Raw genomic sequence first — 15,378 nt, 5'->3', positions numbered from 1 at the left:
TTAGCCCTCAGCCTTGAGCACAATGTGCAAGCATTCCACTCTGGGTTACATCCCCAGTCGGTTGGATACATTTTCTTGTGGAGGACTAGGGAACTTTGGTGGGAGCTGACTTGGAAAATGAAGAAAATGTTCCAAAGAGGGACAGAGATAAAGAAAAACTCTGATCTGGGGAGCCTGGAGACTGACGTCTGACCAGAATAATCCGTTGAGGCTCACGGAGAACAGCCCCAGTTAGGATAGCTGGGCACAGAGGAGCCAAATTTGGGAAGGCAAGGAGGTTCAAAACAATTCAGCAGGAGTAGAGCACCATTTTAAGCCCTTTATAAAGGTAGAAGTTGTGGGAATGTTTTCTTTGTTTTTAAGCAAGAGGACAGAGAATTCTATTAGCAGGAAAACAAATGGAGAGATCCAGGGAGAAGAAGGCAGCCAGATGTGGATAACTGCGCTGGATATGGAAAGAAATGAGAAATTAGAGAGCTACTCATTGGGCTGCTTCAGAAATGGAGGCAGGGTCTCACTATGTAGCTTAGGCTTTCCTTGAACTCGATGTGTAACCTGGCTGACCCTCAACTTTCAATCCTGCCTCAGCTTCCAGAGTGCTGGGATTATAAATGTGCACCACCATGCTCTGGGCCTTCTTTCCTTGATCTTTAGATATTATTATTATTATTATTTAGATGCTATTATTGTTATTGTTATTATTTTGGTAGTGGGGTGTATTTGCTTGGTGGGGCTCTTCCATTTGAGCCACAACCTCTAGCCCTCTTTTCTATTTTTATTATTATTATTATTTTTTTGCCAGTCCTGGGGATTGGACTCAGGACCTGAGCACTGTCCCTGGCTTCTTTTTGCTCAAGGCTAGCACTTTACCACTTGAGCCACAGCACCACTTCTGGCCATTTTCTGTATATGTGGTGCTGGGGAATTGAACCCAGGGCTTCATGTATATGAGGCAAGCACTCTTGCCACTAGGTCATATTCCCAGCCCCTCTTTTCTATTTTTAGCCTTTAATTGCCTTTAACATATACATAGGCTGATCATTAAAAGAAAAAAAAACTTCCAGGTAGGCATTATAATCCCAGAACTCAGAAGGCTGAGGCAGAAAAATCATGAGTTCAAGGTGAGCCCAGGATACATACTCAGACAAACCAATCAACCAACAAACCAATTAGCAAACAGCACTGGTGGCTCATGCTTGTAATCCTATTCAAGAGGCTGACATTTAGAGGATGGTGGTTCAAAGCTAGTCCAAGCAGAAAAGGCCATGAGAGCTCAACTCCAAAATAACAGCAAAAAGCAGAGCTGGAGATGAGGCTCAAGTGGTAGAGTGCTAGCTGAGCAAGCACAGGGTCCTGAATTTAAAACAAAGAATGGGGGAAATTTTTGCCAGCTATTTAGAGATACAAGATTAATATCCACACTATATAAAGAGCTAAAAGCAAACAACCACATCAATAAATGGGCAAATTGAATAGCTAGTCCTCAGAATGTGCAACACAGATGGCTTTAGTCATAAAGCAAACACTTTAAAATCCTCGCTAAGATTCAGTCTCACTCCAGTCAGGATGCAACAAGTCCTGGCAAGCACTGGGCAGAGAGTGAGAGGACCCCTCCTATACACTGGTGCAACCACTATAGAAATCAGTATGGAGGTTCCTCAAAAAGGCAAAAAAATAGACCCACCATATGGCTCTGCCATACCACCATTAGGCACATAGCTAAAGAAGTATAAATCAATATATAAAACAGATACCTGAAAGATATCTATGTTTATTGCAGCACTGCAATAGAATCCAGCAGTAGAATAGCCAGCAGTAGAATCAGCCTACGTACCCAACAAGAGATGAATGGATAAAGAGGATAGATAAAAAGCTAGCTAGCTAGCTGGATGGGAATATTACTCAGGCATAAAGAAAAAAGAATGGTGTCGTTTCCAGGAAAGTGGGTGAAATTGGAGATCCTCTTCTTGAGTGAAATGAGCCAACCTCAAAAAGCCAAATATCATGGGCTGGGGATATAGCCTAGTGGCAAGAGTGCCTGCCTCGGATACACGAGGCCCTAGGTTCGATTCCCCAGCACCACATATACAGAAAAAACGGCCAGAAGCGGCGCTGTGGCTCAAGTGGCAGAGTGCTAGCCTTGAGCGGGAAGAAGCCAGGGACAGTGCTCAGGCCCTGAGTCCAAGGCCCAGGACTGGCCAAAAAAAAAAAAAAAGAAAAGAAAAAGCCAAATATCACATATTTGTTCATTTTCAGAAGCTAGATCTAAAGGATGTACATAGATACATATGTGTATATACATACATATAGAGAAAACAGGAATGTAACTGAAGGACAGTTTGGGGAGATGAGAGATGGGGACGAGGAAGGGGAATGATTGAGGACAATATTAAAATACATCGTATCTCCATATGAAGATGGCATACGAAAATCCTCTGACAGCTACTGAACAATAGGAGAGTGGGAGGTGGGGACGGGGAATGAGAAAGCAATACATGAGGTTAATCTGACTAAATTATAATGTATGCACGTGCACATTACCATGGTGAAACCTCTTTGTACAACTAATATTCATTTTTGAAAAAGAAAAAGAAAGAAAGAAAGAGGAATCATAGGAAAGAAAGTGGAACAGGCTGTGATAAGGTAGGGGCAGCAGGTGCATGGGAAAGGGGAAGGGCCAATGGAGAAGGTAAATATGGTGGATTTTTTTTTTTTGCCTGTCCTGGGCCTTGAACCCAGGGCCTGAGCACTGTTCCTGACTTCTTTATGTTCAAGGCTAGCACTCTGCCTCTTGAGCCACAGCGCCACTTCTGGCTTTTTCCATATACGTGGTGCTGAGGAATTGAACCCAGGGCTTCATGTATTCGAGGCAAGCACTCTTTCTTTTTTTTTTTTTTTTCGGCCAGTCCTGGGCCTTGAACCCAGGGCCTGAGCACTGTCCCTGGCTTCTTTTTGCTCAAGGCTAACACTCTGGCACTTGAGCTACAGCGCCACTTCTGGCCATTTTCTGTATATGTGGTGCTGGGGAATCGAACCCAGGGCCTCATATGAGGCAGGCACTCTTGACACTAGGCCATATCCCTAGCCCCGAGGCAAGCACTCTTGCCACTAGGCCACATTCCCAGCCCTGGTGGAATTTTTTATATGTTTGAAAATAGAACCATGAAACCTGCTGATAGTGTTTTAGGAAGGGAGGATGAAGGAGAGACAAGGAGGGGTGAGCTTTGTCTGGGTGCACTGTATGAACGCTTGTATGTGTGGAAATAGCACAATGAACACCATCCCTGTACAAGTAACATATGCCCATTTGTATATATTTATTTTTGTCAGTCGTGGGGCTTGAACTCAGGACCTAAACTCTGTCCCTGAGCCTCTTTGTGCTCAAGGCTAGCACTCTACCTCTTGAGCCACAGTGCCCCTTTCAGCTTTTTCATTTATGTGGTGCTGAGGAATCGAACCCAGGGCTTCGTGCATGCTAGGCAAGCACTCTACCACTAAGCCACATTTCCAGCCCCATGCTAATTTTTTTAATCTTAAAAAAAAAAAAAGATAAAGTCCTGATTAAGAAAAAAAAAAAAAAAGGACTGGACTGAGGGAGTAGTTTGAATGGTAGAGTACAAATAGGAAGCCATGAGTTCAATCCTTTTTACACCCCTAAATTCCACACTTTCCCTTGATCCTTGTCTATATTTAGCATGTGTGCTTTATAGATGTTTAGAGTGTCTTTTCTCTCCATCGCTACATCCATCCTTTCTCAGACCATCTCACTTTTGCCCCTGCTGTCCATGGAAATTGTTTCATCAAGGCCACCAGAGACCTCCTGGTCATATTCCCTGAACAGCTCCTCAGTCTTTTTCCTTTTGCCCTCTTTGTGCCATTTGACCTTGTTGACCTTTCCTTCCTTGAAATATTCTCCTCTTTTTGCCTCCTGGGGTTCTTTTTTCTCTTGACTTGAGACTAGGGGCTTAATACATATATATGTCTCAAGGGAATGAATGGCATCCCTTCTAATAATGTGGTCTTTCTCAACTTTCTCTGACCTCTTCTTAAATGTTGGTGATCCCTGGGGCGGTACTTAGCCACCCCTCTGGCTGTGGACGTTCTCACTGGTCAAAACAATCCACACCAAATTGAAATAACCATGCGCTTCTCTCCACTAAATCTAGGTCTTCAGGTCTTTCTCCTGAGTTCCAGGCTCATGTATGCCACTGCTGACTGGATACTTTGATTTGGTTTTGTTTTTTTATGTGTATTTACCACTTAGTCTGAAGACAGGAAGCTTGCCTTTTATCTTTCTATCCCTAGCACTTTGTCATAATCTCTGACATGCAGCAAGAAAAAGAAGAAATAAATGCATCAAAGATGAAAGGGGGACAAAAGATGAAAAGCTGTGAACTATCTCCAGCTGCAAGTCGTTTGACTGTTTAAAGTCGCATTGAACTTTCTCTTCCTGAACTGACAGGAGAAACTGATCTTTGAAATGGTGAACCCCAGAAAATGAACTATGTAACTTGTGAACAGGGACAGGAGGGAGAAACTTGGGGAAAGCGAAAGAAGGGGTGACATTGTCCAAAACAGCAATGTGCTCATTATCTAACTTAGAAAATGGCACCAACATGCCTGTATGACACCTATTTTTTTTTGTCACATGGCTTGAACTCATGGCCTGGGTGCTGTCCCAGAGCTCTTTCACTCAAGGCTAGCTTTACCACTGTGAGCCACAGCACCACTGCCAGTTTTCTGGGAGTTAATTGGACTTTTCCTACCCCCACTGCTTCTAACTGCAGTCCTCAGATCTCAGCCTCCTGAGTAGCTAGGATTACAGGCGTGAGCCACCAGTACCCAGCTGTATGACACCTTAATAATAATAAAATTATATTTTAAATCATGGTGATCCTTAGCTAGAACTGGGGTGTAGCTCACGGTGCCTGCCTAACAAATGTTGCCATATTCAAGTGTCTTCTTGTTTCCTTAGTCTTCTCTTGATGTGGCTCTGTTCCTGAGCTTCTTTTGCTCAAGGCTAGCACTCTACCACTTGAGCCACAGCGCCACTTCCAGCTTTTTCTGGTTATGTGGTACCGAGGAATTTAACCCTGGGCTTCAGGCATGCTAGGCAAGCACTCTACCACTAAGCCATGTTCCCAGCCCCGTATGTAAATTTATTTTTTTTCCCACAGTTTTCATAAAGGCCTATTTCATTATTGGTGGGTAGCGCATTTAACAGTTAAATACATTTAAATAATGTATAGATGACTGACAATTGCAGCATTGGTAACTAGATAACCAATTGAACTAGAAACCAGCTAACAAGTAACTGTGTAATATTTAAAATACAGCTCTTGTTTAGATTATCCTTTGTTTTGATCACCTTCTTGGGGAAGAAAAAAGCCTGTTATTCACAATGGAAATATATTAAGGCCAAATCTTCTGATATTCATTTCCAGAGGTTTCTTTCAGCTGGATTAAGCCTCCAGTTCCAGGGCAAGCCCAAGTTTATGGCCTCCAGCATTAATGCTCTTCCCATCTACCAGAGCAGACAATGTAAGCTTCACTCCAGGCCTCAGAGTCTGAGGATAGCCCACTCCAATTAATCTAGAGTTGTTAACCTTTGCAGAAATGGAAGCAGTGGGATCCAACTGATATTTAGCTGCAGTGCCAAAACGAGTGCAGTTGGTACCTGATGTCCAAGCAAAGTTTACTGAAGTATCAAGATCTTCACATACTTTCTGATAAATTGATTGTGTAGCTGGAAGTCTCCAGTCCTGTAGCCCACTGCAAAATTATTCCTTGTCAGCTTTGATTTGGCACTGTCAAAGGTCATCTGGTACCCAGCAAGCCACCCTTCATAACCAAAGACAGCTGAACCATGGATTGCAGGTCCGGCAAAATCAAAGTCAACATCACAACCAAGATTTATACATTCCCTCTTGTAAGAGGACTTGATTTTACTGCTCTTCTTTCCAGTATTTGGTGAGAAGGTAGTATCAAATGTCAGTTTCAAACCTTGACAAATCTGGTCTTCAATGGCGATTTCTGTTCCCAAAGTATTATCAGTGTTCCATTTTTCTGTGAAAGTCAGACCATATTCACTCCATTTATATTTGGTCTCCAAAGTCCTGGTAACTTTACCAGTGTCTGTATTAGATGAACCAGATGTTGAGAGTTCCACACCACTGCATGACTTTGTTTTCACATCCCATTTCACCAATCCAAAGCCAAATCCTTTGTTGAAAATATCTCTGGCAGCTTTGCCACGGTCAGCATATGATGGAGGGATACACACTGGCCGCATGCAGGACTGTAGGTAGGTCGCCATGGCGAGGCCACAGGAAGAGGTGATCTGGTGGTCTCTTGAGGGCGCAGCTGCCGCTGCTCGGCTCGCAGCTGAGGCCGCTCGGCCTGCTCAAGGTCCGGCTGCAGCTGCCATGGCTGAAGGGCGAAGTCTGTATGTAAATTTAAATGGACATTCTACCAGTGCTGATACTGTCACCTTGCTGGCAGCACTATGGCCTTGAACTCACGGCCTGGGGCTATCCCTGAGCTCTTTCACTCAAGGCTAGCACTCTACCACTTTGAGCCACGGCACCACTTCCAGTTCTCTGATGTTTAATTGGAGATAAGTGTCTAGTGGACTTTTCTGCCTTGGCTGGCTTTGAACCGTGATTTTCAGATCTCATTCGCCAGAGTAGCTAAGATTCCAGGTGTGAGCCACAAGCACCCAGCTTTCTGTGCAGGCACAGCGTGCTCCCGTGTGTGTGTGTGTGTGTGTGTGTGTGTGTGTGTGTGTGTGGTGGTGGTGGTACTCAGTTTTGAATTCAGGGCCTGGGGGTCTGTCCTTTAGCTTTTTTTTTGCTCAAGGCTAATGCTCTACACCTTGAGCTACAGCTCCACTTCTGGCTTTTTGGTCATTAACTAGAGAGAAGAGTCTCACAGACTTCTGCCTGGGCTGGCTTCAAATCTCCATCCTCAGATCTCAGCCTCCAGAGCAGCTAAGATCCCAGGCATGAGCCACCCAGTGCCTGGCTTCTTCCTTACCTCTTGATCCTTGGATGTGTTTCAAAACTGTTCTTTCAGCAAATAGTTACTGAGTATAATTAAACCTAGTCTCTTGTCTTCAGAGGGCTTACAGTCTAGTGGGTGGTCTAGAACAGGGCAATTAACAAAGCAAAGAGATGTAAGCCACCAGTCCCACCATATCCTGTGGTTTCATTCTTCTTATTTCCCAACTAGGTAATATGTTTCTCATAAAGATGACTTACTTCTGAATTTTGTCCTCAGGGTATGTGCTCAGCAGATTGACAGGGCATACGAAAGGAGAATACTGCTGTGGCGTCTGGTGATGTTATGACTTCATAAACTTGTCAGGTGATTATCAGGAAAAAATGTGCTTGAGAATCAAAATTCTCATTCTTCCACTTGCTACCTCATTAACCTCTTTAAGACTCTTTTTTTTCCCCATCAGCAAAAGGGATGTCGTGACATTTAATTCACAAAGTACTATGAGGATTAAATAAGCTATTTTCTGAACATCTACCAAAGTACACAAATGCTACCCCCTTTCCTCACCTCTCACTTCCTTATTCTGAACACTTAGTTCATTATTTTTATTTATTTTTAGTTTTGAGACACAGTCTTGTTATGTAGACCAACCTGGCTTCAAATTCACAATCTTCCTGAATCAGCCTCCCAAGAGCTGGGATTATAGGCATGCACAACTACCCAGTGTCATTCTTTCCATCTGCCCCTACACCTTACTCCTTTCCATTTTCTTTTCTTCCTTCCTTTCTTTTGTGCCAGTTCTAGGGCTTGAACTCAGGGCTTCATGCCCTTGCTTGACTTTTTTTACTCAAGGCAGGAGCTCTACCATTTGAGCGATACCTCCATTTGTGGCATTTTTCCATTTAATTGGAGATAAGCGTTTCACAGACTTTCTTGCCTGGGCTGGTTTTGAACCTCCTTCTTCAGATCTCAGCTCCTGAATAGCTAGGATTACAGGTGTGAGCCATCAGCAAGAAAACGAACGGCTCTCGTTTGCATTTTCTTAGCCTATCTCTCCATTGGCACTTTTCTTAGCCAATGACAAATGTACTCAACTAAAAGCTAAAAATAGTCTCTCTCTCAATCCAGTACTTCACTCCCTTAAGCTTTCCAATTCTCTTTTGGTGTTTTTTTTTTTTTTTTTGCCAGTCCTGGGGCTTGGACTCAGGGCCTGAGCATTGTCCCTGGCTTCCTTTTTGCTCAAGGCTAGCACTCTGCCACTTGAGCCACAGCACCTCTTCTGGCCGTTTTCTAGATATGTGGTGCTGGAGAATCGAACCCAGGGCTTCATGTATACGAGGCAAGCTCTCTTGCCACTAGGCTATATTCCCAGCCCAGCTTTCCAATTCTCTTCATTCCTTGGGCACTAAACTCTTTCAAAGAGTTGCCAACCAGGTAGGAAGAGTGGCACTTGACTATAATCTCAGCACTGGGAGGCTAAAGCAAAGGGATCTGGAGTGTGAGGTCATCAAAGGGGCTACATAATGACATCTTATCTCCTAATTTAAAAACAGTTGTCAACTGTTCATAATCCAAGTTGTAACAAGGATCTTTAGCTCCACTCAGGAGCAATGAAGAGAGGCCAGAATACACGAACAGCCTCCTGCCCAGATCTTCAAAGTGGACAACAAAATGGTTTCAGATCAGAAATATGCTGACTACTTTTTTTTTTTTTTGGCCAGTCCTGGGGCTTGGACTCAGGGCCTGAGCACTGTCCCTGGCTTCTTTTTGCTCAAGGCTAGCACTCTGCCACTTGAGCCACAGCGCCACTTCTGGCCATTTTCTGTATATGTGCTGGGGAATCGAACCCAGGGCCTCATGTATATGAGGCAGGCACTCTTGCCACTAGGCCATATCCCCAGCCCATGCTAACTACTTTTACTTCTAAATTTCTATGTACTCTTCAGTCAATTGATTTCTAGTACTTTCCCTTCTAGAATTACCCCATCCTAAACATGGCCTTAAGACCCAGGTTGACTTGACCTTGAACTTGAGATCTTCCCTCCTTAGCCTCCCAAGTGCTGGGATTTCAGCCATATACTACTATCCCTCCCCCCTCTTGTACCAGGCCTGGGGGTTGAACTCAGGGTGCTTCTTTGCCTCAAGACCAGTCTAGTGCTTTACCACTTGTGCCACAGCTCTAGTCAGGCTTTTTTGAGTAGTTTATTGGCGATAAGTCTCAGGGCTGGGCACTAGTGGATCACACCTGTAATCCTAGCTACTCAAGAGGCTGAGCTCTGAGGATCAGGGTTCAAGGCCTACCCAGATAGGAAAGTCTATGAGACTCTTCTTTCCAATTAACTACCAAAAAGCTGGAAGTAAAGGTGTGGTTCAAGTGGTAGAGCATGAACCTTGAGCAAAAAAGCTCAGGGACAGCACCCAGGCCCTGAGTTCCAGCTCCAGGACTGGTACACACACACACACAAACACACACACACACACACACACACACACACACCTCACAGACTTTCCTGCCAGGCTGGCTTTGAACCAATATCCTCAAATCTCAGCCTCCTAGGAAGCTAGGATTACAGGCATGAGCCATGGGAGCCCAGAAAGCCTGAGCTATTTCGCCAGAACTGGAGCCTGAACTGAGGGCCTTGAACTTTTGCTCTGCTTTTTTTATTTATGGCTAGTGCTCTGCCTCTTGAGCCATGCCTCCATTTTTAGCTTTTTGTTGCTTAACTGGAGTAAGAATCTCTGAGACTTTTCTATTCTTGGATTTGCAGATCTCAGCCTCCTGAATAGCTAGGATTCTATGTATGAGCCACACCAGTACCTCGCTTAAGCATGAACACTTTAAAGCCTGTCATATCCTGGACTTTTTTCCTTCTTCACTTAGCAGAGAACCTATGCTCCTAACATAGAGGATAAGTCACCACTTCTGGCGTGTGCTTATTCTGTTCCTGTCTTCTGAAAAGTGCTTCATCTCCACCGCTGGCTACTAGAAACTTGAATCTACCCTTGCAAGTCTACTTCTTCCCCACTGCCAGATTGAATCCAAACTTTTTTTTTTTTTTTTTTTTTGCCAGTCCTGGCTCTTGAGACTCAAGGCCTGAGCACTGTCCCTGGCTTCTTTTTGCTCAAGGATAACACTTTACCTTTTAAGCCACAGCGCCACTTCTGGCTTTTGCTATATATGTGGTGCTGGGGAATCGAACCCAGGGCTTCATGTATGTGAGGCAAGCACTCTACCACTAGGCCATATTCCCAGCCCCAAACTTCTTTTTATTTTTTTATTTTTTTGCCAGTCCTAGGGCTTGAACTCAGGGCCTGGGCACTGTTCCTGAGCTTCTTTTGCTCAAGGCTAGCGCGCTACCATTTGAGCCACAGCACCAGTTCTTTTCCTATTTATGTGGTACTGAAGAATCACTAAACTACCTTCACAGCCCCAATCCAAGCTTCTTTAAGACTTCCATCAAGGTTAGTGGACTTTTCTGGTATTATCCTTTTCTGGTATTATCATTGTCTGTGCTTAAATTCTTCTCCCTGACCAGGTTGTAAGTTGTTTTTTGTTTTTTTGTTTTTTTCCTTCTTAGTAGTCCTAGGGTTTGAACTTATGCTTGCATTTGAGAGATACAGTCCTTTTTTTTTTTTTTCACTAGTTTTTAAAATAAGGTCTCAAAGCTTTTTGCCCTGAACAGTCAGAGACTGAGATCCTCCAAGCTCCGCCTCCCAAGATTCTTGTTTTTTCTTTTCTTTTCTTTTCTTTTTTTTTTTTGGCCAGTCCTGGGCTTAGCCTCAGGGCCTGAGCACTGTCCCTGGCTTCTCTTTGCTCAAGGATAGCACTCTGCCACTTGAGCCACAGCGCCACTTCTGGCCATTTTCTATATATGTGGTGCTGGGGAATCGAACCCAGGGCTACATGTATACAAGAGTCAAGCACTCTTGCCACTAGGCTATCTTGCCACTAGGCTATCTTCCCAGCCCCGCTGGAAGATTCTTTTTTTTTTTTTGGCCAGTCCTGGGCCTTGGACTCAGGGCCTGAGCACTGTCCCTGGCTTCTTCCCGCTCAAGGCTAGCACTCTGCCACTTGAGCCACAGCGCCGCTTCTGGCCGTTTTCTGTATATGTGGTGCTGGGGAATCGAACCTAGGGCCTCGTGTATCCGAGGCAGGCACTCTTGCCACTAGGCTATATCCCCAGCCCTGGAAGATTCTTGATAGCAAATACTTTTGCTTCCTTCAAGAACTTCCCCTTAGGGCTGGGAATGTGCTTATCTAGCATGCATGAAGCCCTGGGTTCAATTCCTCAGTACCACATAAACAGAAAAAGTCAGAAGTGGTGCTGTAGCTCAAGGACTAGCCTTGAGCACCAAGAGGCTCCGAGATGGTGCCCAGATCCTGAGTTCAAGCCCCAGGACCGGCCAAAAACAAAAAAATAAAAAACTTCCCCTTCATGTTTGCTTCCCTGTAACTGCTGCACCGCTTTGTAGGTTTGTTCCTCTAGTAATTCAGTGCGCTCCTGACCCCTGCTGGTCACAGGGGGTTCCGCAGCCTGGCTCCAGATCTTCCTTCAAGTACTAAAGGACAATCTGCACCTGCCAGGCAGAAGATGCCTGCGGTCATGCGGCCTCTCTGCACCACTCTTCGGTCTTCACAAACTTTCCCACTGGATCTGAATGCAGCAATCTGAACTTGACTTTTTCCTCAGTACCTCACAAATAGGATTTTAAGATGTTAAGGCAACAAGGGGAAAAAAAAAGATGAGCAGGAATTTTGAGGGAGGTGTAGAGGTGTACAGCTCCCCACCCCACTTCAGAGAGTCAAGTCCACTTCTCACAGAATTCTATTCCTTTTGACCTTTGTCAGAAGGTTGTTCTTGGGCCATAGGCCTTCTTGGGGAGCGATGAACCAGGGGAGGTTGGGTAGAGCAGGTGGGCGGGGCTTGAGGGGTGGAGTTAGACCAAAGTGCCTCTCACTCAGGAGCTTCTCCATTCCCTCAGCCCTCGGGGGACATCCAAGGCAAGCAAGACTGGCACCCAGGACATAGTAGGTGAGGGCTGGGCACTGACCGACAGAAGGGTAAGCTTCCGGGTGACAGTGGCAGGAAGGTCTCCAGGTTTTTAAGCCTGACTTTTCTTTCCATATTGTGAAACTCTCACCTGTAGCAATCTTGGGTCTCCTGGAGCAAAAGTAGCCTCTGCAACAAAGCTATGACTTGAGGGGGACAGGGGGTAGGGCTGCAGGACAGGGGTGGGCATGAGTGTGTGGCAGTGGACTTGAGATACGCAAGAAGTCTTAAGAGACATGGAAGTAGCTGAAGTCAGGTCCAGGGAAAGAACACAGCCACGGGGAAAGTCCCCAACAAGAGAAAGGAGGCCTTAACAAGGAGACGGTGAGAGAACAGTGGGCCCCATTCGAAATGGCACCAGGGGCAAAGGAGAACTGGGTAACAGGAAGGCTGGGGAGGAAGGGAGGCTCACATGGAGCAATCACTTCTTCCACCTGTGAAGCATGGTCCAGGGAAGCCAGGAGCACATCAGAAATGGGGGGGTCCCAGTGGAAAGACACCCCCATCCCCCTGTCCCCTGTTACCCGCCTCCCCTGTCTCTTCAGACTCCTATTTTTCATTTAGGGGAGAGGGTGAGGCTGTTCCTCCCTGTGGTCACAGCCACATCCTGCGGAGCAGGGGAGGGGGAAGTAAGAAGCAAAACAAGCAGAACCACAGGGAGAGAACTCTGGACACAGGGGCAGATAGGCAGAGGGTCCTCTGCTCAGCCAGGCAGACCTTAGACCTTAGTGCTGTTTTCTGCACTCCTTCCATGCTTCAAACCACTGGCAGCCTTCCAGAAGGTTCTTTGAATTATTTGGTTTGAACCCTATTTTATCATTTACTAGTGATTTCAGCCCAGTTGCTTACTGTCTCTTAGCTTCAGTTTTCTCATTGCAAAATAAGGGATACCTACCTACCTTGTGGGAAGGCCGAGGTGGTTCACATGGAGTGCTCGGCACGTGGGCTCTCAGGAAAGTTCCATTATTCTTATGAGGAGACCTGGGAGTACTTTTTCCTCACTTCTTTTAAGGCCATAAGCATACCAGCTGACATGGGCTTTTAGAGTCAGAAAAGGTTGTGCTTAATATTAGATAAATGATTTCACATAAGACTCAGATTGCTAAGTTGAAAATCAAGGAGAGTAATACCTACAGCTCCTAGAGACTAGAGTTAGTTCTCAAAAATGGTATCTGTGGGGGCTGGGGAATGTGGCTTAGTGGTAGAGTGCTTGCCTACCATGCATGAAGCCTTGGGTTCAATTCCTCAGCACCACATAACCAGAAAGAGCCAGAAGTGGTGCTATGGCTCAAGTGGCAGAGTGCTGGCCTTGAGCAAAAAGAAGCCAGGGACAGTGCTCAGGCCCTGAGTCCAAGCCCCAGGACTGGCAAAAAAGAAAAGAGAGAGAGAGAGAGAGAGAGAGAGAGAGAGAGAGAGAGAGAGAGAGAGAGAGAAATGAAGGAAGGAAGGAAGGGAGGGAGGGAGGGAGGGAGAAAAGGAGGGTGGGAGGGAGGGAAGGAAAGGAAAAAGTGGCATCTGTGAAGCTGGGGGCTGGTGGCTGGTTGCTCATGCCTGTAATCCAAGTTACTCAGAAGGCTGAGGATAGACGTTCAAAGCCAGTTCTGGCACATAAATCTGAGAGACTCTCACCTTCAATTAACCAGCAAAATGCCAGAAGTAGAGGTGTGGCATAAGTGGTAGAGTGTCAGTCAAGTAAGAATGCAAGGGTCTGAATTCCAACCCAGTCCCCCCCCCACATATGCACACACACATGTACACACGCACACACACACTTAGCAGCTGTGAGAATTACCTGCCAAGTAAGCATACCCTCTCCATTCTAGTAGCAATAAGGTACTTGGCCTAAGACTTAACTGGTGGGAGACAGCACTCCTGTGTGCCCCTTTTCCAGCCAGGGCGACTACGGCAGTTCTGGGCTGTTTGGGAGAAATTCTGATTCCCCTCAGCACTGAGGGGAAGAAAGCAGGAGCCAGATATCAAGGAGTGAGAGGCCCAAGGGAAACGGAAGACAAACCAAAGAAGCAACAGAAATAAGGGAAAGACACCAGCCCCACCCCTCTTCTTCCTTTCTTGTCAGTCGTGGGGTTGAACTCAGGGCCTGGGTGCCATCCCAGAGCTCTTTTGCTCAAGGCTGGCCCTCTACCACTTTGAGCCACCCTTCTGATTTCCTGGCGGGGTCATCTCACGGGGACCTTTCTGCCCCGGCTGCCTTCGAATCACAACCCTCATCTCTCAGCCTCCCGAGCGGCCGGGATTCCAGGCGTGAGCCCCAGTCCCGCGCGCGGCTCCCTTTCTCTTGGTAAGGAAGCCTGTGGCCTCTCTTCCCAGCGGCTGACCTCCTGCCACCCGCACCCCCGGGCGCGATGGAGCCCTTCAGTTCGAGGAATCTGGCCCTGCAGGCGGAGAAGAAGCTCCTGAGTAAGATGGCAGGCCGGTCGGTGGTTCACCTCTTCCTGGACGAGGCGAGCGGCGCGGTGCTGGACGAGCTGTACCGGGTGTCCAAGGAGTACACGCGCAGCCGGGCGCAGGCGCAGCGCGTGCTCAAGGACCTGGTCAAGGTGGCCGTCAAGGTGGCCGTGCTGCACCGCAACGGCTGCTTCGCGCCGGGCGAGCTGGCGCTGGCCGCGCGCTTCCGCCAGAAGCTGCGGCAGGGCGCCATGACGGCGCTGAGCTTCGGGGAGGTGGACTTCACCTTCGAGGCGGCCGTGCTGGCGGGGCTGCTGGCCGAGTGCCGGGACGCGCTGCTGGAGCTGGTGGCCGGCCACCTCACCGCCAAGTCCCACGGGCGCATCCGCCACGTGTTCGATCACTTCGCGGACCCGGGCCTGCTGGAGGCCCTGTACGGGCCTGACTTCACCCAGCACCTGGGCAGGATCTGCGCCGGGCTGCGGCGGCTGCTGGACGAGGGCAAGCTCTGAGGGCGCGCGCCCCCCGCCGGCGCGGCAGGACCGCCACCACCGATCACGGGGTGGGGGGAAGGGCTTCCCAACACCCCCCCCCTCCCGCAGGCCCGGACCCCCCCCTACCCGCCCCCCCACCCCCACCCCCGGGGACGCGGGTGCTGGAGCCAGGCCCCCAGCGCAGGAAATGGAGCTGCCCGAAAAAGGCGAAGTGAAACTTGGATCTGTCTCCCAGCGCCGGGGAAAGGGGGCGAGGCTGTGGAGCCCCACGGGGGACACCACACCGCAGACAGAACCGGGATGGTGACCCTTGGAGACGCGCTAGACTTCCAGCTGTAGGCGGAGCTTGGTTCTACCTTAGGCTGTTTCAGAACGGAGGGAGTAGAGGCCGGGGAGGAGAGATCCTCACCCGAGAAATAAAAACTACT

The 15,378-nt window shown here is 47.5% G+C and overlaps 2 protein-coding genes across 2 annotated transcripts; one reads left to right on the top strand and one right to left on the bottom strand.

Moving 5' to 3' along the window:
• Positions 1-5,243: 5,243 nt before the first annotated feature.
• LOC125359238 (voltage-dependent anion-selective channel protein 2-like) lies at positions 5,244-6,419 on the bottom strand. The gene is given in 2 exon segments (XM_048356866.1): positions 5,244-5,740; positions 5,743-6,419. Coding segments are annotated over 2 exon segments (852 nt in total). The 5' UTR covers positions 6,317-6,419; the 3' UTR covers positions 5,244-5,462.
• A 7,894-nt stretch (positions 6,420-14,313) lies between these two features.
• On the top strand, positions 14,314-14,985 carry Tnfaip8l2 (TNF alpha induced protein 8 like 2). The gene has a single exon (XM_048356848.1). The coding sequence runs from the start codon at positions 14,414-14,416 to the stop codon at positions 14,966-14,968; it is 555 nt and encodes a 184-aa protein (XP_048212805.1). The 5' UTR covers positions 14,314-14,413; the 3' UTR covers positions 14,969-14,985.
• The last annotated feature ends 393 nt before the right edge of the window (positions 14,986-15,378 follow it).

Source organism: Perognathus longimembris, chromosome 11 (genome assembly GCF_023159225.1).
Source record: "Perognathus longimembris pacificus isolate PPM17 chromosome 11, ASM2315922v1, whole genome shotgun sequence".
Taxonomy (NCBI): Eukaryota; Metazoa; Chordata; class Mammalia; order Rodentia; family Heteromyidae; genus Perognathus; species Perognathus longimembris.
The sequence above is the reverse complement of the archived record's forward strand: the minus strand, read 5'-3'. Positions and strand labels throughout refer to the sequence as shown.